General features: G+C 47.6%; 10 protein-coding genes across 10 annotated transcripts; 6 read left to right on the top strand and 4 right to left on the bottom strand.

Annotated features, from left to right (window-relative positions):
- Nucleotides 1–10: 10 nt before the first annotated feature.
- N7511_001239 (aminopeptidase P family protein) lies at nucleotides 11–1,992 on the top strand (the record flags this gene model as incomplete). Its single annotated transcript, XM_057123664.1, has 10 exons — nucleotides 11–206; nucleotides 275–439; nucleotides 503–663; nucleotides 716–1,108; nucleotides 1,155–1,198; nucleotides 1,251–1,284; nucleotides 1,338–1,559; nucleotides 1,609–1,727; nucleotides 1,784–1,910; nucleotides 1,963–1,992. The coding sequence occupies 10 exons, from the start codon at nucleotides 11–13 to the stop codon at nucleotides 1,990–1,992; spliced, it is 1,491 nt and encodes a 496-aa protein (XP_056989397.1).
- A 684-nt stretch (nucleotides 1,993–2,676) lies between these two features.
- Nucleotides 2,677–4,783, top strand: N7511_001238 (protein serine/threonine kinase activating protein nimO; the record flags this gene model as incomplete). The annotated part of the gene is made up of 4 exons (XM_057123663.1): nucleotides 2,677–3,186; nucleotides 3,301–3,897; nucleotides 3,930–4,610; nucleotides 4,664–4,783. 4 exons carry the CDS (start codon nucleotides 2,677–2,679, stop codon nucleotides 4,781–4,783), a joined length of 1,908 nt encoding a protein of 635 aa, XP_056989396.1.
- A 1,576-nt stretch (nucleotides 4,784–6,359) lies between these two features.
- N7511_001237 (3-methyl-2-oxobutanoate hydroxymethyltransferase ECM31) lies at nucleotides 6,360–7,506 on the top strand (the record flags this gene model as incomplete). The annotated part of the gene is made up of 2 exons (XM_057123662.1): nucleotides 6,360–6,821; nucleotides 6,883–7,506. 2 exons carry the CDS (start codon nucleotides 6,360–6,362, stop codon nucleotides 7,504–7,506), a joined length of 1,086 nt encoding a protein of 361 aa, XP_056989395.1.
- Nucleotides 7,507–7,631: 125 nt separating this feature from the next.
- On the bottom strand, nucleotides 7,632–8,309 carry N7511_001236 (ubiquitin-like protein ATG12; the record flags this gene model as incomplete). The annotated part of the gene is made up of 3 exons (XM_057123661.1): nucleotides 7,632–7,691; nucleotides 7,767–7,966; nucleotides 8,051–8,309. The coding sequence occupies 3 exons, from the start codon at nucleotides 8,307–8,309 to the stop codon at nucleotides 7,632–7,634; spliced, it is 519 nt and encodes a 172-aa protein (XP_056989394.1).
- Nucleotides 8,310–8,742: 433 nt separating this feature from the next.
- N7511_001235 (DNA-repair protein UmuC-like N-terminal) lies at nucleotides 8,743–10,304 on the top strand (the record flags this gene model as incomplete). The annotated part of the gene is made up of 3 exons (XM_057123660.1): nucleotides 8,743–9,396; nucleotides 9,460–9,576; nucleotides 9,627–10,304. 3 exons carry the CDS (start codon nucleotides 8,743–8,745, stop codon nucleotides 10,302–10,304), a joined length of 1,449 nt encoding a protein of 482 aa, XP_056989393.1.
- Nucleotides 10,305–10,502: 198 nt separating this feature from the next.
- On the bottom strand, nucleotides 10,503–11,548 carry N7511_001234 (uncharacterized protein; the record flags this gene model as incomplete). The annotated part of the gene is made up of 2 exons (XM_057123659.1): nucleotides 10,503–10,926; nucleotides 10,983–11,548. The coding sequence occupies 2 exons, from the start codon at nucleotides 11,546–11,548 to the stop codon at nucleotides 10,503–10,505; spliced, it is 990 nt and encodes a 329-aa protein (XP_056989392.1).
- A 404-nt stretch (nucleotides 11,549–11,952) lies between these two features.
- On the top strand, nucleotides 11,953–12,993 carry N7511_001233 (SIR2 family NAD-dependent protein deacylase; the record flags this gene model as incomplete). The annotated part of the gene is made up of 2 exons (XM_057123658.1): nucleotides 11,953–12,301; nucleotides 12,374–12,993. 2 exons carry the CDS (start codon nucleotides 11,953–11,955, stop codon nucleotides 12,991–12,993), a joined length of 969 nt encoding a protein of 322 aa, XP_056989391.1.
- A 211-nt stretch (nucleotides 12,994–13,204) lies between these two features.
- On the bottom strand, nucleotides 13,205–13,489 carry N7511_001232 (uncharacterized protein; the record flags this gene model as incomplete). Its single annotated transcript, XM_057123657.1, has 1 exon — nucleotides 13,205–13,489. The coding sequence occupies one exon, from the start codon at nucleotides 13,487–13,489 to the stop codon at nucleotides 13,205–13,207; it is 285 nt and encodes a 94-aa protein (XP_056989390.1).
- Nucleotides 13,490–16,577: 3,088 nt separating this feature from the next.
- On the top strand, nucleotides 16,578–17,780 carry N7511_001231 (terpenoid synthase; the record flags this gene model as incomplete). Its single annotated transcript, XM_057123656.1, has 1 exon — nucleotides 16,578–17,780. One exon carries the CDS (start codon nucleotides 16,578–16,580, stop codon nucleotides 17,778–17,780), a length of 1,203 nt encoding a protein of 400 aa, XP_056989389.1.
- Nucleotides 17,781–17,985: 205 nt separating this feature from the next.
- Nucleotides 17,986–19,934, bottom strand: N7511_001230 (uncharacterized protein; the record flags this gene model as incomplete). The annotated part of the gene is made up of 6 exons (XM_057123655.1): nucleotides 17,986–18,240; nucleotides 18,292–19,098; nucleotides 19,159–19,235; nucleotides 19,306–19,470; nucleotides 19,527–19,561; nucleotides 19,726–19,934. 6 exons carry the CDS (start codon nucleotides 19,932–19,934, stop codon nucleotides 17,986–17,988), a joined length of 1,548 nt encoding a protein of 515 aa, XP_056989388.1.
- Nucleotides 19,935–20,225: the final 291 nt, after the last annotated feature.

Raw genomic sequence — 20,225 nt, 5'->3', positions numbered from 1 at the left:
CACCTTCAGCATGGCGTGCAGGTCTCTGGTTCGATGCGCTGTCCGCTTGCGCCCAGCGCGGCCTTCAGTGGCTCTGAGTCAATCATTGCGTCAACTCCCTCGATATAATGTGCCTCGGTCCTACGCTACTTATCTCGCCGCCGCGGACCTCAAATTCGGGCAACCATTGCATGAGACGCATCCCCATCTGCTCAGTCTGGGCGAACGTATGTGATTGAATACGGATTGACTGTCATTGATCTCTGGTAATTTTAGCTAATTGGCATCCATCTAGTTACGCCTGGAATCACCGCCCTAGAATATGCGCAACGTCGATCGCGACTCGCCAACAAACTACCGAAAGGAGCAATTGCGGTGCTAGCTGCTTCTGAGGTCAAATACCGTGCTCAGGGGATCTTCACTGAATACCGACAAGATTCAAATTTCTTCTACTTGACGGGTAGGTTCCCCTCCGAGTGGTCGTGTGACGTGGGACGACAAGCTAAATGTTGATGCAACACAGGGTTCAACGAACCAAATGCACTGGCGATTATCGGTAACGACGGCTCCGGCGACAACCATATCTTCCATCTATATGTTCGGGAAAAGGATCCCCGGGCTGAGCTCTGGGATGGCGCACGTTCCGGCACCCAGGCGGCCGTGGATGTTTTCAATGCGGACGAGGTGCGCAAAACACGGAAAGGGTTCATGGAGCATCTGGCTGATAGCAGAACAGACAGGAAATATTGAACGAATTGGCGACATCCTCCCAGACATCGTTTCGGGAGCCACCGAGATTTACTCGGACATCCCCTCCCTCGACAATGCACGATCAAGTTTGAACCGCTACTTGTACGGACCTACAGTCGCTTCGGAGAAGCTCAAAAAAGTTGTTGATTACCGTCGGGTTAAACCTCTGAAGCCCATTCTCAATGAGATGAGAGCCACCAAGAGCGAGAGCGAGGTTGTACAGATGCGTCGCTTAGGACAGGCTTCGGGACGGGCTTTCACCGAGGCTATGCGCCAAACATTTGAATATGAGAAGGATCTTCATTCCTTCTTGGAGTATCAATTCAAGGTGAATGGGGCTGAGGGGAACGCTTTTGTTCCTGTTGTCGCAGGCGGCCAGGTAAGTACGGCCTTTGCTTCCAACGGGCCAGCATTGACGAGAATAGAACGCTCTGGCTATTCACTATACCCGAAATGACGATGTATTGAAGTTTGTGCTTCTTCGCTCCACTGTGCGAGTCTGTGCTTACATTGAATGTTAGGGATGGCGATTTGGTTCTTGTTGACGGTGGCGGCGTGAGTCTCCAACACAAATTTTCTTTGCCGCTTCAAATTCTGATTTATCACAGGAATGGGGAACTTATATCTCTGACATCACCAGAACATGGCCGGTAAACGGCAAGTTTACTGCTCCTCAACGGGATTTGTACAACGCAGTACTCAAGGTGCACCGGAGCTGTATCTCGCTCTGCCGCGAGACCTCCAACCTCTCTCTGGACAAACTGCATGGCATCGCCGAGAATGGATTGAAGGATGAGCTGAAGTCTCTCGGTTTCGATCTTTCTGGAAATGTAAGCACCTGGACTCATTTTGTCTGAGACATCCACTCACTATGACCAGGCAATGAACACTCTATTCCCTCACCACCTGGGCCATTATGTTGGTCTGGACGTCCATGACTGCCCTGGATACTCCAGAGGCTACAACCTGAAGGCAGGTCAATGTATAACTATTGAGCCGTTCGTACCCCTAGCATCTCCATCTCCACATTCTGAGACAAGCTAATTCACACTAGGGGTATTTATGTTCCTGACGATGAGCGATGGCCCGCTCACTTCCGTGGGATCGGCATTCGGATCGAAGACAGTGTTTGTGTCGGAGATGAACACCCGATTGTCTTAACCCCGGAGGCTGTCAAAGAGGTAGATTTCGCATGATCCCTTTCATCTGCTGTTTGCTAACCGTTTGTACTAGGTTGAGGACATTGAGGCTCTACGCAGCTAGGTGTATAGTAGTCAGAACCCTTCCAATATTCATGTACAATAGCCCTCAAGACTTCAAATTGGATGTTTTGAGGCCCCTTTATTTTAATATAAACTATAAACTCCACATGTTTGACCTATCCTTGCCTACCTTAGATTACTTGGTGGTGGCTGGACTGTTGTTTTGGGGCTGACTGGGGGCTGGTCTGGGGGAGGTTGGACACGATTAGCAGGAGGCTTATGTTTAAGGGATTCCAGGTATTCAAGAAGATTGCCATATGAGAGAATGAACCAGAGAATGAAGTAAAAGAACAAAAGAAGGCCAAAAGAATCCTGGTCGCGGTCAAGGAATGTAGTGTTGATGTTCATGCTTCGCGCGACGCCGTTGGTTGTCGGGCCTCCGCCCAAAACAAACTGAGCTCCACACCACACGACTTGCTTTGCTCTTCTTTCTTTCTCTTCCTTCAGGTCTTCCACCTCGTCTTTCTCTTCACTACACACTTGGTTTGACCACTACAACTTGTTGCTCACTACTTAGACCACTTCTGCATTGTTTCTGGTGATACAATGTCCCTCTAATTCCGTCCAACATCGGCAAGACGTGTAGCACGTCGCGTGCTCTTCGAGTACCCCTCTTCCTCTATTAAGCCCTGCCAGTCTACAGTGACTTCCATACGTGCCCTCAATCGTGGGAACCTCTTCCCCGATGGCTGCTGTATTCGTACCTCCCTCGCCGCGAACCTCCCTGACCATGGCGACTCGCCGCCCACTCGCCAACGTGCCGAATGCAACAAATTCTCCACATAGGTCAGGTCCCGTACCAGCCAAGCGATCCAGGTCTACACAGATGGAGATGCCATATGGCCAGCCACCACCGAAGAAGCAGGTCATGGAAGCTATAGAGAATGATGGACGCTCCCCTAGTCGAAGCAGGTCGACTACTGCTCAAAATACCGACTCGAAACTGTTTGCGCGACGGTCCAACAACGTTGCTCCTAGTGCTTTCGAGAAGAAGCTTGTTGCAGCTCGCGAAAAAGAACGTCAGCCGGTGGTCAGGACTGTCAAGACAGAAAAGACTTCCGCGGATACCATGGATACCATTAGACAGTGGCAGAGACATTACCGAAAGGCATTCCCTCAGTTTGTTTTTTACTTTGACAGTATCCCTGAGGATGTTCGTCGGAAGTTCTCTCGCCAGGTCATCGCTCTCGGCGCTGTAAGTTTGAGATTCCCATTCTCAATTGTGGCGTTTTCTTGAACTTGACGACATTGCACTTTGATTGTCTAATTGCCTCATTGTTTTTCCTGTTACTGACAACTATAACTATAGCGTGAGGAGAAGTTCTTTTCACGTCTCGTAACGCATGTTGTTACATCCCGTGCTATCCCACCCGAGTCTACAAGCCCAACCGAAACCGAAACTACCCCCGACACAACGAATGGAGATGGAAATATGCAAACAGTCAACCCTTCAATGCTGGAGCGGAATGGAGACACACACCTGCATATGTCCTTGAAAACAGACCCTCGCCGCGACCAAGGAACCATGGATGTTCTTCAGAGAGCTCGGCAAATGGGCATGAAGATTTGGGCCCTGGAGAAACTTCAACGCATGATCACCACCATCAATGACAGCGATATTGGTGCTCAGGCTGATGCCGCTTCACGGAGCAAAGTTGCTGGTGGAAATGCCGCCAATGGAAAGGGCGAGAATGACCTTTCTCGTGTCCTTCGACAAGAATTACTTAATGGACCGTCCGATCGTGATCCATTGTCGTCAATGGAGATGCTGATGTTCAAGGGTCCATTTGTCTATATTCACGATATGAACGAAAAGACAAAGCCCGTTTTGGTCCGGGAATATTCCCGGGTTGCCCGTCGACAAGACGGTTCCTGGCCCCAATTCAGAAGTGCCCCCTGGGCAAGTGTCCTTTCATTGATGAACCCCCAAGCAGAAAGGAATATGACCGACATCGTTTGCGGCAACTTCAAAAAGAGAAGAAGGCCGCTCTCCACAACACTGATGGAAACCGTGAAGCCAAGCCGAAAACAATTGCCCCTGCTCCCCAAGTTCAAGACTCGAAAGTAGTCACCGAAGTCGCCAGGTCCAAACCCGCAGAGAATGAACAGCGCATCTCCCCTCCCGCTCAAACAGAATCCCAGAAGCCTTCATTTGATGAAAACAACGAAAGAAAGAGCTCGGAGAGCTTCATCCCGCCTCATTTCCCTCGCACCGGACCTTTTTATACTGGCCGCGAGCCGGCCGCTTCAGGCGTTCAGCCGTCTAACATAACCTCCGCCATTCGCTCCCAGATGATCTCTTCCACTGCCGCGGCGCCTGGTGCGAAGGCTGGTCTCAGCAAGGAGGTTCATGGCCTCAAGCGCAAGGTACTCGAGAAGGGCACGGGATCAATGGCTGCTCCCCAGCGGCGCGAGGGATCTGCCCCTGTGCATTGTAAGAGTATGAACCCTCCTGGACGATCCAATCTTCGCCATGAAGATGATGGAAACCAGTCCGAAGTTGCTGGCTCCAAACGCCAACGAGAGGAAAAAGAGCAGCAACGGAAGACAGAGCGACGCAGAGACCCTAAGCCTGGCTACTGTGAGAACTGCAGGGACAAGTTTGATGACTTTGAAGAGGTATGGAGTCACAATTTCTTACCTTTGTCAATCATATACTAACTCTCTTTCAGCACACTCTAACAAGAAAACATCGTCGCTTTGCCGCAAACTCCACAAACTGGGCTGAACTTGACGCGTTACTCTTTGAAATCCAACGTCCTCTCAAGGACAAGCACGAATATGATGAATAGATCTGGGGCTTATCATCGCCCCCCATGATTTCTTTAGATGTCCACCTCCGTCGGACACTTGCATCCTGACAGTGTTCGAGATCTACAGTTATCTTTCTTCTGCCACTTGCACTTTTTCTTTCCGCCCGTCATGCTCGATTTGGATCTCAACCTCGCATAATCATACCCTCGGCATCGACGCATATGCATATGGTGGCGTTTTTTCCTCCTTTCACTTTTTACTTTTGCATCAGCACTTCTAGGAGCCAGTGTCAACAAACACTGTTGTCTCCTTTTGATCTCGACTGAGATTGTCCACTCATTTGGCATTTTCACTTCTTTTCACTGTATTGAATATCTCATTTTACGTCAACATCCCCTTCGACGCGCGACTCAACCGTATTCCCAGACGACGAGCATTCTGGACTAAATCAATCACCATCCGAAAAGCCGCACCCCAGCTCACGATGCAGTCCCTGTCGCCTCTCCCCTGTGGCCAGACGTGATATAGCGAAGGTATAATCGACGATCCAGCATGAAGTCAAGCAGCCATCCGCTTTGCATTGCCCTCCATGCAACATCATTATCCCCGATTTTGGTCCCACGGGGCCATATTTTTTGAACGTCAGATTCATTCTCTTATGTCTCTCCCATTCCATTTGTGGAGTCCATTTCCATTTCCTTTTCGACGGCTGAGGCTTGTTGCCCAGCGCAGACGGCGGCAGAGTCTCGCTGAGACTTTTCCTTTCTCGTGACATTACTTACTTGAATACCGCATTTATTCCGATGATCTGTATGCAGTTTGTATCGTGCTAATTGAATTGTGCCCTACTATTCCCTCCACTGTACACACTGTACACTAGCAGCATAGAGTAACTTATAAGCTGTAGAGTATAACGTTATTTGTAGTTACCCCCCACTTCCCAAAGCGGCAATCACCTCGGCCAGACGCAATCAGAAGGCGGTGACTCGCCTGTCAGGGCGGTGAAAGTAACGAGAGTAAAATACGCCCGAGCTCAATGAGCTTCGTTCATCTATTACAGCTCGAATCCCTACAAATTTCTGCAATAACATAAAATCCATTCTGCTAGACGTTCATGACAAGCTGCGATACGTTATATCAGAAGTTCCAACGTTAACACAAAATCAAACTCAACGCCCTACGCCCTGCAGCTCGCCCCGCAATTCTCGGTACTCGGTGCATGTAATCATCGGCAGAACGTATCAGAAGATCTTCAACTTCAGATTTTCTGGAGATGCTCCCGTCTACGCCGCATAACCCAGCACGTACACTCGGACGGATGGAATAATTGATCAAATCATTCTAGCCGTGATATCCGAGAGACACCTTTATATACAGCTCCTTCTTTCCCCCCCTTTGTTTCGTTGCTGGATTGTGAAGGGTACTTTGGTTCATTGAGATTGTTGCTGTGAGGTCATTGCCACAGCTCACAACTCACAAACAGCTTTGGATAGCGACCAAAGACCACTTTTCCTTTCTTGATCTCTAATCGGGAGGCAGACTTTGTTTTGAATTTGCATCTCTGAACAATTAAATCACTCCGCGTCACTCCGATCACATTTCACGACAGATATCATGGCTGCACCGGGCCCTGCGCTGCGTCGCACAGCGTTGGCATCTTCGACCTTTATCCGGATGAGATGCCTTGCTGGTGCACGAACTCAGATCTCGAATAATACTCTCACTTGTCGCTGTACCTCCCCATCCTCGATCTCGACTTCACACTCTTTCTCGCAAATCCGATATAGTTCCTATTCTTCCCCGACACCGACACCAAGTGCCAACGGGAAAGCGCGCAAGAAGGTCACGATCCAAACGTTGCAGAATCTTTATAAGAAGGGCGAGCCAATTGCCATGCTGACGGCGCATGACTTCCCCAGCGCTCATGTCGCTGATGTGTCGGGGATGGATATGGTTTTGGTTGGGGATAGCTTGGGCATGGTGGCGTTGGGACTGGATAATACTACCGAGGTCGTAATGGAAGAGATGATATTGCACTGTCGGAGCGTGGTCCGTGGAGCGAAGAGTGCATTTATTGTGAGTTTATGAATTTGCTGGCTGGTGTGGTATGTATGAACTGACGAGTATCATTTGATAGGTTGGGGATCTGCCCATGGGTTCATATGAGGTATCTCCGGAGCAAGCTATTGAGTCGTCATTGCGCTTGATTAAAGAAGGGCGTGTGCATGGCGTGAAGATTGAAGGTGGGGAGGAATTAGCGCCCACTATCAAACGGATCACACAGGCCGGCGTACCTGTCGTGGGTCATGTTGGTCTGACGCCCCAGCGACAAAATGCTCTCGGTGGATTCCGGGTTCAGGGAAAGACAAAATCCAGCGCTTTGAAACTGTTGGATGACGCCGTGGCGATGCAAGAGGCGGGTGCATTCATGCTTGTGCTTGAAGCTATGCCCGCAGCAGTCGCAGCCCTCATCACAGAAAAGCTCAGCATCCCGACCATTGGTATTGGTGCCGGCAATGGCTGCTCAGGTCAAGTTCTCGTGCAAGTCGACATGACTGGTAATTTCGAACCCGGTCGGTTTATCCCCAAGTTCGTCAAGCCCTTTGCCAATGTTTGGGCCGAGGCTGCGCGCGGGATCACACAATACCGCGACGAAGTTAAGAGCCGTGCGTTCCCGTCGGAGGAATACACATATCCCATCCCGAAAGAGGAGCTCGCTGGGTTCCAAAAATCCGTGGACGAACGCTACCAGAAAGAATGATTGCGTTCATCATTCCTCATATCACCATCAACATCTCTTGCATATTTCTGTATTAAGCATCATCATCTGTACATAAAGTCATTTCATTCATCAGTCCTGTGAGGGCAGGCTATGATAAAACCTGCTCAGCCAAACGCCGGGGTCATTGAATAAGCGACAATCAATTGATCCTCCGTTTTGAAACACTAAAATAAAGAGATTATTATGTATTAGTTATGGCCTCGGTAGACGTTAGTAGGAAAACACTTGGTTGAACTCACCCTCCACAAGCCACCCATCCCCTCATCCAACCCGGGCGCAAAGACACTGTTGACATAACAAAAAACAGAATCTGTATCCTTGCAGTCAAGCTTCTTGCGCAGGAACTTGACCACTGTTTCAAATTTCTGTGATGCGCTGACCTTGAACACCCGATTCTTCAGAATGGGAGCTGACGGCAAAGGCTGGAAGCGCACAGTGACTAAATCCACGTTAGTAAGTCAGAGTCTATACCAGAAAATGCAGCTAGTAGGTAGAAAGGCCGGTGGAAAGATGCGACAAATACCTTTTCCAGAGTCAATCCTCTCCACATCGGCGAGTGCCTGGTGCGCATCGCGGGGTAGGTTGGTCAACATGACAGATGCCGACAAATTCATCGGCAAGTCAGCGCCATGTTCGTCGTCTGGAATGGGTGCATTGACTGCGCTGCCTGGTGGTGTCCCTGAGCTTGGGGTTTGGCGTGGACTTGGGCGATGACTGAGGGGTGAGGCCTGTTGATTTGGGGCGGGTGAGCCCTGCGGAGAGTTGGGTGAAGAGAGATTCATCGTGTATATAACTTCATGAATTAAGAGAAAAGTCGTCACACTTGAGGTGAAGTATGAAGTCGAGGAGGGACGTCGGAGATGGGAAGTGGGGAGCTTAACGTGATTTGGGGTTGGGCGAGACGCGCTTGCCGGGGCTCATCAACTACAACGGGATGTTTTGGGACGTTTCTTGGTTATTGGGTATTTGGTAGTATTTAAGATATATCTTGAGATTAGCTAGGCTCAATTATATTATTCTGGTAGGTATGTTCTTAACAAGTAAGAACCACAAAGGATAACTGGTGTAGTTGACCAAGTATCGCAGCCATGGAAGTGTAAAACGACGTCTGTCTTGCGTAGTTTGACAAGTGGAAGGCGCGTCATCGATTGTATCTAAGAACTTTCCTCTGACCTATCTTCTTCACTTCACATCTTCATCTCGCCATCCAACATCATGGCACCTATCAGCCACGGCAAATTCTCTTACGACGGGGACACATTCTACGTCGAAGCCTCCGGCAATATCCATCGACGGGCGATACCTGCAGAGCTGAGAGCACTTTTCGACGCCTCCATTCCGGATAGAAACCAGAGGCTCGGTCATCCAGCCCACTGGTATGAAGCACAACTCCTCCACTATGGCCTCTCGCCGTCCAAAGTCAAAGCAACAGCACAGATGAGATTGTTAGATGCCATACAAGATGGACTTCTAGAGGTCCCTATCGAGTTGGTTCAGATGGAGAAGAGACTCAAGAGAGAATGGAAAAAACAAGAGGAAGCGGCACACATGCTCCCACTAGGGCTGCCTATCCTTGATACCACAATCACCACGACAACAAAGACAATCATCCCGGATCCACTCGTCTTTTCATCTTCTGTTCCAAGCAAAAGAGGTCGGGATATGGAAGATTGTGGGGAGAAAGAGAGAGTATCTGTCAAACAAACTGCCCGACGTCCTGGCCTGGGGAGGTCCAGTCTACAATCCAATATTCCTCCGTCTACTAGCTCTCAGTCTCAAGAGAAGCAAGAACCAGAGCTTGCAAACCAAGCAAGACGAAGACATGCTACTGGAAATACAGTCCCTCGGTTGCAGACTGCCAGGAAGGGGGTACGTAGTAGCAACGGAAGACGTACCCATCTCACTCCGTTTTCCGCTGGCTGTCATGGACAGACGGTTTCAACCGCAGAAGCTCTACGTGAAGTCAGTGAAAGCAATGATCTGAGCGGCCGGATTGGCCGAGTTGGAATCCAGTCCTCAACTAGCTCTTCTAGGGGTGACCGTGAAGTGGTAAGTATGTCTATCATCTCATTCAAACCCAGAATTATAACATATTGTAGCATGATTATGACGATACCTACGATGAGGAGTACTATGGCGATTCTTCGGATTCCTTCGATGATTACGATTCCCCTGAAAGCAATCTACCTTCTAATACTACCGAAATGGACGATCCTTTCCATAATTTTTACCATTCCAGCGCATCTAACACATTGGGCGCAAGATCATCGAGTGTTAGTTATGCGGACCTCCATGGACCTCCACCGACCTATGACCAGCTGTTCGGATCTCAACCCCCACAGCGATGCCTAGGTCTATTGAATGGAGAATACGAAATTTCTTCCAACGAGCCTGCGGGCAATCTTATTCACCGCAACGGCGTCAGAGTCCAACCAAAGATATGTCTCACATTGAACTGGGACGAAATGTGGGGATCGATCGAGCTTGGGATCCTTGAAGGCATAATTTGGATTGCAAAACGCCCCAAGAAGGCTTCTGAAGAGAAGATCGCCTTTGAATGGTATGGCAGGGCTTCTGAGCAGCTCTTCGTTGGGCGCGAGAACTCGGGTTGGATTCGATTTCTGGGCGATGGACAGATCGAAGGGGAGATCTCATGTTTTCGTCGATACACCTTTGTAGGTCAGCGAATCAGTGGAGAAGATGCAAGCCCACCTCGGAAGGCGCGTGATTTGCGAGCGGAATGGGAATGGTTTAGGAATGAAGTGCATCCGGCATGACTGGATGGCTTGATTGATTAATGGAGGAGATTGGTTTCTGCGCTACCTTGACTTACGCTTCTTGCTAGTGATACTTTTTCTTTTTCAAATTTGCTAATTTCTCTTCGCTCTCGTGTGTGTATCTCAATGATAAATCTAGTTCTGTAAGTCTTTATGGTACAGCTTCACATTCTCATAGATATGTTGCTTATTCAAGCATTAGTCGGCTAGTAGCTCTCTCGCAGAGCGAATGCCATTATCAATAAGCTCAAATTGAAACGGGGCATCAAGAAGACCTGCCGATGACTCCCAGCCCTTCCTCATATACCACGGTTTAATTAGACAAACCTCAAATGTTCTGGGCTGCTTGATCTGATGCATCGGCATGAGCAGAACATCCAAATTGCCTACGACATGAGGAAACAAATGAATAGTCAACGTCTCCAGTGCCGTCAATTCATTGCCAAGGACCCAACAGCATTTATCCCACATGCTACCCCCAGGATCAGCAAAGCCAAGCTGAACAGTCCGAATCAAGCTCAATCGCCGAGGTAATATAATCCCTGGTAGATCAACGATGGTATCTGCATGGTTGAACAGAAATACATTGTGTCGGTAGATCATATCGATTGTTTCAGTATATCTGTCAATATGTCAATATCGAATCGCGCTGTACAAAGTATAAGGGAAATGACTCACATCAACCGACAAGTCTGCAACAGAGACACGAAACCAACTCTCGTATCAATCTTCCATTCATCATCTTCATAGCCAGACACTTCTCTTGAGCCCCGCCCTCCACCAACACATCCACCGGCAGGTCGGCGTGCCAGCTGTCCCCAACAGCGATGACTGCATGGGCATATTTCATGCTTCTCGTGACATTGAACCCCAACGATTCGTGAGCGAGCCTCCCTTCCCTGTCGCCATTTTGTCCTCACGATATGTAGCTTGCGGTCACAGACGTAATGCTCCCAAATGAGCAGTCGGATCTCAGCTGGCAAGGTTTTAAACAAAGGAGATTGGCTTTGTGTTGCTATTGGTTGCCGCCTGCGCCGTGGTTTACGAAATGATAGGAGCCTGTGATTTGCTGACGGGATTTGTTTAGCTAACTCTGGTTCTTCTGATAATGGAGGTGTGAGTGGCCCTGAGCGAGTGTGTATTTGCTTTTCTTGCGTATCGTCGAGTCCTGTTGGTTCGCTTTCGTCTCTTCTTCTTATGACGCCCCTCAGGTTGTGTCTGGAGGTCTCTTTGATTGGGACCATGTTGCGAGTTGCAACTTTGTCCGGATTTGGATCTGGCTTTGTGGTAAGACTGAGACCTCCCGGGAGATTGTCAAAGAAGATATCTGTGCTGACCTCAGACATGAACTGTCCACGAGTAATCTGCTTGACAAGGCTGGGGCAATGGCACTACTGCGAGGGGTTATGAGGGCCGCAGAATATGCGTTTTTGACCAATAACGCGAGCCCTTCCGGCTCAGACTGGAATTTGAAGGGTTTTAGGTCATTGTTTCCAGTAGAACTTTTGATCGTCTTTGCACAGCCCAACTGTCTTTGTTGCAGCGAACTTCTCCAACTATATTGCTGCCTTGTGGCCTTATCAGTCAGGTGTTGATATTTCCCCGCTGCTCTCCAAGTTGGCTCCTTCAACTCCTTCGAACCTGAAATATGCCACATCCTATGCCTGCAACCAGGGCTATCGTGCCAGCTGGTGATCTCCAGTCATTTACTGAATATCTTAGTGGCTGCAAGCGAATCATTGCCCTTCTTGGAGCTGGAATCTCCGCATCATCAGGCTTACCTACATTCCGTGGTGCTGGTGGACTCTGGCGTTCATATGATGCAACCTCTCTAGCAACCCCAGAGGCCTTCCAGAGAACTCCAGGTCTTGTATGGCAGTTCTATAGTTACCGAAGACACATGGCCCTACAAGCGGAGCCTAACAAAGCGCACTACGCGCTGGCAGAACTGTCGCGGAGGAATCAAGACTTCGTCACGCTAAGCCAGAACGTTGACGGTACAATTTGCCCTCATTGTCATAAGGAATTGCATTCAATAGAAAGCTAATAAATTAACATCCTCATTCTAGGTCTCTCCCCACGAGCACTCCACCCATCTAAGCAACTACATCTACTACATGGTAGCCTCTTCAATATCAAATGCACATCCTTCTATTGTGATTATACGCGCGAAAACGACTTTACAGACCCGCTCGTTCCAGCGCTAGATATTCCTAAAATTTGCGCCGGCCTGAATCCCTCCGCGACCGACAAGACCGGCGAAGAAGCAGCCAGAAGTATACAGAACGTGCTGGGCACCAGAGAGGAATTAGACATCTCCGATGCTAGCAATCCAATCCCTCAGCTCACCGAGGATGAACTCCCCAAATGTCCCAAGTGCAAGACTGGCTTGCTTCGTCCGGGTGTGGTATGGTTTGGAGAATCTCTGCCCGAGAAAACGCTTACAGAAGTCGACCGTTGGATTGCCGCTGGTCCTATTGATCTTTGTCTGGTTATTGGTACCAGTGCGAGGGTATGGCCTGCTGCAGGATATGTTGACGAAGCTCGCTCTCAGGGTGCGCGCATCGCTGTGTGTAATATGGATTATGACGATACTCCTGGTGATCTTCAGTTTGGAGATTGGTTTTTCCAGGGTGATGCTGGGGTGATTGTGCCTGAGATTCTGAAGAGTGTCATTGGCGAGATTTGAATATTTCTTGGGGTAACATTGGGAATGGTAATTATTGGGACATGGCTAGATGCCATTTGGATTTTGGGTGTTTCATTTAGCTTTGCATGACTTGGTAGCGGGTGGGGAACGGAAATAACGAGAATAAAATGAAAATGAATGGAGAATCTCTTATTTGGATATTTAGCTTCCAAAGGAGCATTGCAGACATTCTGAGTTTGGTATCTCATGGCTAAGGGGACAGAAGAGCCAAGGCACTTTGAACGAGTGCAATGCCTTTTTCGGGACAGCCAAACTTCATAGACTCAAAAAGCTTTATACTTTTCGAGCAAGTCTCCAGTGATTTGGTCTTCTCTTCTGCGGAAATATCACAGGAAAGGGTCAGTATGACAAGGGCAGCAGCAATAACACGGTGATAGTAACGAGACAGATTCTCATCGAGAGACCTTTCCATGAGTCCCTGGTACAATGAAATGATTGTATCTTGAGCAGCACCAAGACAAACATTCCGAGCCATGCTTGATGTATAGAATGGCGTTGAGAAGGTTATATTAGTGAAGAATGGGCGATGCATGATGATCATTACATGGTTGAAGCCTATATCACCCACGGATGTAAGTATTTAGTGATAGGAGCAGAAGGTATTGAGGCACTCACGAAGTTCAATCTCGCGGCATTGCTGCCGAGCCCATGCAACCTGTTCCCTTGCACGTATTCCCTCGCTCGTCGTGGTATCCTTTGAGGCTAGATGTGCAGGTAACTCGCCTCTCCAAGTCATGAGTTCCGCTTGGAGGTTCATGAGTCGGCCAACGAAGGATTCAATCGCACTTTTATTTTCGTCGATATTTGAAATCTGTCGGAGAGGATTAGTAGTGAGTGGGAAAGTTGAACATTTATAAGTCTTGCCAGGTCAATGATCTTGCGAACGATCCTTGAGAACCTCGCCATGACGATTATGAAAGAGTATCTACTAGCACTTTCTCCTATGTCCTGGATTCATGTCAGACGGTCCATCAATGTTTGTGAAATTTGCAATGCTCACCATGGTCTCTTGGGGGTAAGATGCCGTTGAATCCGTTTCGCGAATACAAATTGGCTTGCCGTATTCTAAACAGAGGTCGGACTCGAGGCTATATAGAGTCCACCATGTTCGCCGCGCCTCTTGTACTTGTATGTTACTGAGGGAAGCTCGGCCACAGTCTCGATTCAAGCCTGCCGAGTAGGCAAGTCTAATTGCAAGGCCTAGATAGTTGTATGCAACTAACAACGCGGTCAGCACGTAAGAAATACACAACTCTGAGAGACGTACGACTATATTGAGCCGTTGAATGAGCAAATATGGCCTGATTTTTTGTCAATACATGTTCGATCGCTTTCAAGGGGAAATATAAATGAACAAACCATCAATAGAACTGCCTGTACAGTCTTCAATCCGTTAACCCCCAGAAAGGTTCCGAGGCAGCTTTGTGCTTGGCTGAAATGTCGATTGTAAGATTCCGGGGTATTGGCCTGATATAAAGCCCCAACAGCTAGGACAGAATATGCGAAGCAGTCCCAATCTGAATCTCCGGGATCCCTCGATCCGTCGTGGTAATCCTTGAAAGTAATATGTAGCATTTGTTCATCGAAAATCGGGAATGCGCTACAGGCGACGTTCAAGAGGGCGTGTAGATCGTTTCCTATAGCTTCTGCGCATGGATAAGAGGTCATCGCGGTCCTCATATTTGGGGAGTCGGAGTTATATATATCCTGTACTTTTGGTCGGGAAGAACGGTAGATATCGACTGGGTGCTCATTCGATTCCCGCCGCTGTCTCTTGCTCGGATGTTCGTCGGTTTTATCGTGGTGCACAGGATCTGATATACCGTGAATTTTTTCGTGAAATGATTTCAGAAGGTTCATTGTGGATGTTGACCCGAAATAGTCTATAGTTCCTGTTTTTTCGTCGACGAACGTAACACCAGACACTGAGTTATTTGTCGCCCTTGGCACATCTGCGATTCATCAGTCTTTGTCTTTGGATTAGAATGAGATAAGAATACCTGGTAGCTCAACCGTCTTTCTAGGTTGATATGTTCTTTCGCCAAATACGGCTCTCTCGAGTTCCATGAGCCTTGCATTCATGATATCAAGATCACTGCGTCGAAGATGAGCCACGAGATGCATGATATCATCCATAATATGACTTACCCCGTAATTCTACTTGCAGACGTCGAAGGGTCATAGGAGCACTTTGCTTTGTTCTTTTCACATGATGCGCAAGGGAACATCCCGTCGCACTAGACACGTTAGGATAAAACTCAGTCCTTTGGAAGGGTCCTTTACTTTCAGCTTTCTTGCGCGGCATGAATTGCAAGCCTCGGTTGTCTTCCTGCGATTCTTAGAGAACCCCATGCTCTGGGACATTGCAGCAATATCCACTCTTCGCGGTTTGTGTTTGCTTTGCCTTATTTGAAGTGGAGAAGGAGCTACTGGCGTAGTGCTTATTTTCTGTATTCCATATGCCAAATACCGTTAGACCTGTTCAGTAAGATCAATATGTAGGTAAATTGATCCGAGTTTTTCTGTGAAACTGTTGCAATTCGCAACGAACATGTAAGCGTGAAGTTGAAGCGAATTTGGTATGCTGACTAATCCGTCCAGTCCTACGGTGGCTGACCAGTTGACCTTTTACTAGGCAGAGTTCAGTCTAATCGTCTCCATACTCTATGGTGGGATATTCATATCTAAAAAAAGAGCAAATGGAGGAGTCTTCAATATCTCTACCAGCTGCACTCAAACCTAACGCCCGGACCCTCAATGTCTGCATTGTCTATTTGTCAGACCTAGGCCGAAGATACAGTAGCCAGTTGGCGAAGCACAAGGGCTGGCTGAACCCGGACATAAACGCAGTCAGCGGAGCCAAGTAATAGGCTAGTTCAAATTGCATTATGTGATTGCCAGTGCGTCAGCAATGTAGATACCAGGCCTGGGCCCATATCATGTACAACGGCACCTGTGGCATCCCATGCGTACGGCAATTGGCCAGAGGCTTACGCTCAATATGGATTTAATGTTTTAGAGATAGCTACTCAGTGGTACGGGCCGCTCCGTAGTGAATTAAATTTTAAAGAGTAATGACTCCCTTTCTCACTCCCTTCCACTGACCTTACCTACCTACGCAATAACTTACACCTTTACGTGAGAGTTGGGATAAGCAGCCAGTAATAGTGAAACCAAGCAAGTTACACGGCATGTATACAGGTTCATTAAGCACTGTGAAAGTAATAGCATGCATCAAGATATCACAAAACCATACATGAGAAGTGCCAGTAATAATAAATAAAAGTTTAGCGGCAAAGTTCATTTTTAGTTTTAAGGCATTGACAGACTGCTGTACATGCAGTGAGACCTCAGTAAAGTTAAGCATAGTCTGCGTCTTGCGTAATTTCAATAGTGATAATGGTGGCTTTTCAAGAGTGGTGCAAGGCTTTGCAAACGCAGGCGTCTTAGCTAGCAACGGTGTGCAGGCCGGCAAAGAGGGCTGGCTCAAATGGCTTATATACGACCGTAAGCCCCAACACGTACCATGATATTTATTGTTCAAGATACATTTACTATTAAAAATGGCACTTGAGGTCTCGGCTCTAATTTATCAGGCCGAGGTTCGACCTCGAAAAATCCCAACGCTAGGTTCAACTCCCTGTCTCCCATCAGACAAACCGTCCACCTACCAAGAACATCCATTTTATGTTGATAACAAAGACGTTGCATTTAAACATCACCAAAATGATCTTCGCTTGAGCTTTCTCAGTGACTGGGACAGAGTGGAGGATCTCATGCATACGCCCACGGAGGATTGTCCGATATACTTCCCACCCTCGTTGAAGCTTCAATATGATCTGGAAATCGAAGTACAACTGGCCTCCGACATACAAAAATGGGAATTTCTGAGTTTGTTCAGTCCAAAGCTTGCAAAACATGGCATCAACATGTCGCACTACTGCGCGTTCAAGTCGGACCTTAGCTACGATCGCAGGGTTCTACTTCATAAACATACAGCGTGGATATTCCTGATGGATGAAGTCTCCGAGATGCTTCCAAGATACAAGCTGCACAACACTGCCGGCAAAGTCTACCTCCAAAATCTCAAATGCATCATGAGAAACGAGTCTATTGAAGACATAATGCAGTTTAGAGGCCAATGCCCAGATGAGCTACTTCAAACGGCGCTTAATGTACAGCGCATCTTTTTAGAAGACCTGATGCCTCTCAAGAGGAAGCTTCTTCAACCTCGTCACTTCCAAGCTTGCATCGACGCTTTTGATATCTTTTTTGACGCTCAATATGAAGAAGGTCACCATTTCTTCATTGAGCAAACATCACATCAAGTTCTCAAGACAAGAGGATCCACAGTTGGCATCCAGGTGCCTGCCATTCTTTCCATGACATCAGCGAATGCTGAGCTATATATGGCCAATGATCCCTGTATCGGTCAACTTGGAGTACTTGCTGCTGTGTTCCACGACATAATTGGTTTATACAAGGACCTCGCCGCGATGAAGAGCGAAGACGACGGATCTGCTTTGTTGAATCTTGTTCGGCTATGTATGAGGGAGCAGAATTTGAGTGAAAGTGAAGCCTCGCGACTGAGTGCACAAAAGTTCAACCTTCTCTGCAGATCTTATGAATTATTCGTCGACGGCTTTCTCCCTCACCTGAAAGAGTTTTATATGGAGAACTTGCGTTTTTGCTTCAACTTCTGTGACTATAATCTCAATGGGATTATGGGTAACCCAAACAACCGTTACGGGTGGAAAATAGTGTAATATCTATGATCTATCACTCACACTAGAGTGTTTGAGTTAGTTGAAATGAATCAATTTAGGGTTAGCCTTTGTGTACTCCGTATACAAACCATGAACATTGTAGCCAGTATCGATTCAAGACGGCTGAAGCGCTTATGAAATAAATATCGCTGAGTTGAGCCCACAAGAAATAGAAGGTATGATATCCTTAACTTCCGAGAGTACTTTATGAAAATTGACACTGGATCGCGTTCGCAAATCTCCGGACGGCTTCCGTAAGATCCCCTTGAGAAGCTGAAGCATAAGTAGCGCGAAAGAACATCTGGTCCTCTTTTGAATCTATGTCAGACCAAAAGCAGGTACCCGGTGTCAAGAAGACCTTCTGTTCAACAGCGGATGCAAAGATGGCATCCTGGATCGCTTGATGCCCAGAACCAGATTTGTACGTAGGATGAGACTTCCAATTTATCTCAATCCATTGCTTTACGAGCCATTAAAAGTCATCCCAAATGATAGTGAAAGGAGTACTCACAAACATGCCTGCATGGGATGGAACCCAGCTGACAATATCCTTGGGAAGATATTTCTCACAAGCCTGTAACAGAGCATCTCTTCTCCACGCATATTCGGACTGTATATTCGCGAGCCATTTGAAAAAGCCGGAATGACCCCAATGGTGATTGAGAAGTTTGTAGATGATAGCCTGTGAGAAGCCACTGGGGTGTTGAGAAGACGATTCATTTAACCGAATAAACTTTTCGACCACTTGCTCAGATGCTGTAACCCAGCCCATCCTTGAACCCGGGGCGAGAACCTTTGAAAGCGAGTCAAGGCGCAAAACTCGTCCATCGACATCCAGGCTCAGGTAGGATGGAATGAGCTCACAAGCTTTGGATTCGCTGTAGGAAGAACCCAAAGAATTGAAAGAGGGTAATTGTAAATAGTAGTATGGCTCATCTTCTACAATGTAGAGATTATGCTTCCGAGAAACGGCGTAAATGGCTTTCCGGCGTTCGAGGGATTGCGTGGCACCAGTTGGATTCTGGCCGGTCGGGACCATGTAAAGAAGGAATGGCTTTCGAGCATTACGCTTTTCTGGCTTCCACGTCGAGAGAAGTTTGTCCAAATCATCTGGAAGTAGCCCTTGGTCATCCATTGCCACAGGCAGAGTTTTGATACCAAGTGCCCAGGCTGTCTCCAAAGCGCTAGAGAAAGAATACTTGTCCACAATGATATAATCATCTTTCTCGCAGAAAATTCTTAAGGTCGAATCCCATGCTGAGGTACTGCCGACTGTCATGCAGCATGCCCAGTCCAGATATGGAGGGTTGTGAACGAGCTATCAGTTATGGTCAGTCTTGATCTGTAAATAATTGAGTAGGCCATCAGGCGTTCATACTTCAGTATGCTCAGTGACAAAGCGAAGCATTTGTGCAGAGCCACTGCCCTGGCCATAGTTTAAGGCAACGTCAAGACCTGAACCAACTTATCAGTATTTCGGATACTAGTGGGACCTTAAGAATGACTCAATGTAACTTCAACATACTATAGTCATTGATGCCGGGCTGAAAGTCATATTTTGCCAGACTAAGCATAGATAAATCTTTTCCTGCATCACCTGCCTTGCCGATCGCGTTCGAGACTTGGAGTTGGATGCTTTCAAACGGGAAATATACTTCTGGTGGAGCACCTGCTCCCAAGGATATCATTCCTAAACGTATTAGGTCAATATTGAAATGTTGGCTTCGGAGAAATTTTCCAACTTACCTGGCGCACTTGCTGCTCGAGCCGCTGCTTTGATGCTGGATGGCTAATGCAAGGAGCCATTAACAAACAGCACCGGAGTAATGTCAAAACTGGTCAAAGATATACCTTTCTCCTACTAGCTTCCTCAGAGAGTCGATCTATCTCATTGTTAAAAAAAAAAAAAAATGACGAGCAGACATGTGAATGAGTAACAACATACCGTCCCATCTCATTGCCAGGGGCTTGTTTGCTGTCTGGCAAAACAGTCAATCTATTGCTCTCCAAAGCAGATCCTAGCTTGCTCACCGAACTTTTGAACATCGCGCTATCACCTTTGGACTCTATGCCATGAAACAAGTTGGTATGGTCCTGACGCCACAAAGGAGCACCTTTAGAGTCCAGTTGGTCAGATATCTTTTGGGTAAACATTGTTGCAACGGGTTGGAAAAAAAATATGTCGAGGCTTGAGACTGTTCCGGGAGAATTGTTCTTCCACTATCAAGGAGTGCGGTGCGCCCTTATAAGTTCGAAAATCGGCGATGTCGGAATGAATATCAGTGCGATGAACTGGATCTTGGTGGATCTATAGCTGTGGGTCACTGGACTGCAACTCAGCCAATCGCGGAGATCCCGAGACGCTGAGCCCAACCTGCCGATCGAGTCCTTTCTACGGATAAGTGCATACTCTACAGCAGTAATCTGTATTTTCCAATAGACCGC

The sequence above is a fragment of the Penicillium nucicola genome (genome assembly GCF_028828085.1).
Source record: "Penicillium nucicola strain IBT 29836 chromosome Unknown utg000001l, whole genome shotgun sequence".
NCBI classification, from domain to species: Eukaryota; Fungi; Ascomycota; class Eurotiomycetes; order Eurotiales; family Aspergillaceae; genus Penicillium; species Penicillium nucicola.
The sequence above is the reverse complement of the archived record's forward strand: the minus strand, read 5'-3'. Positions and strand labels throughout refer to the sequence as shown.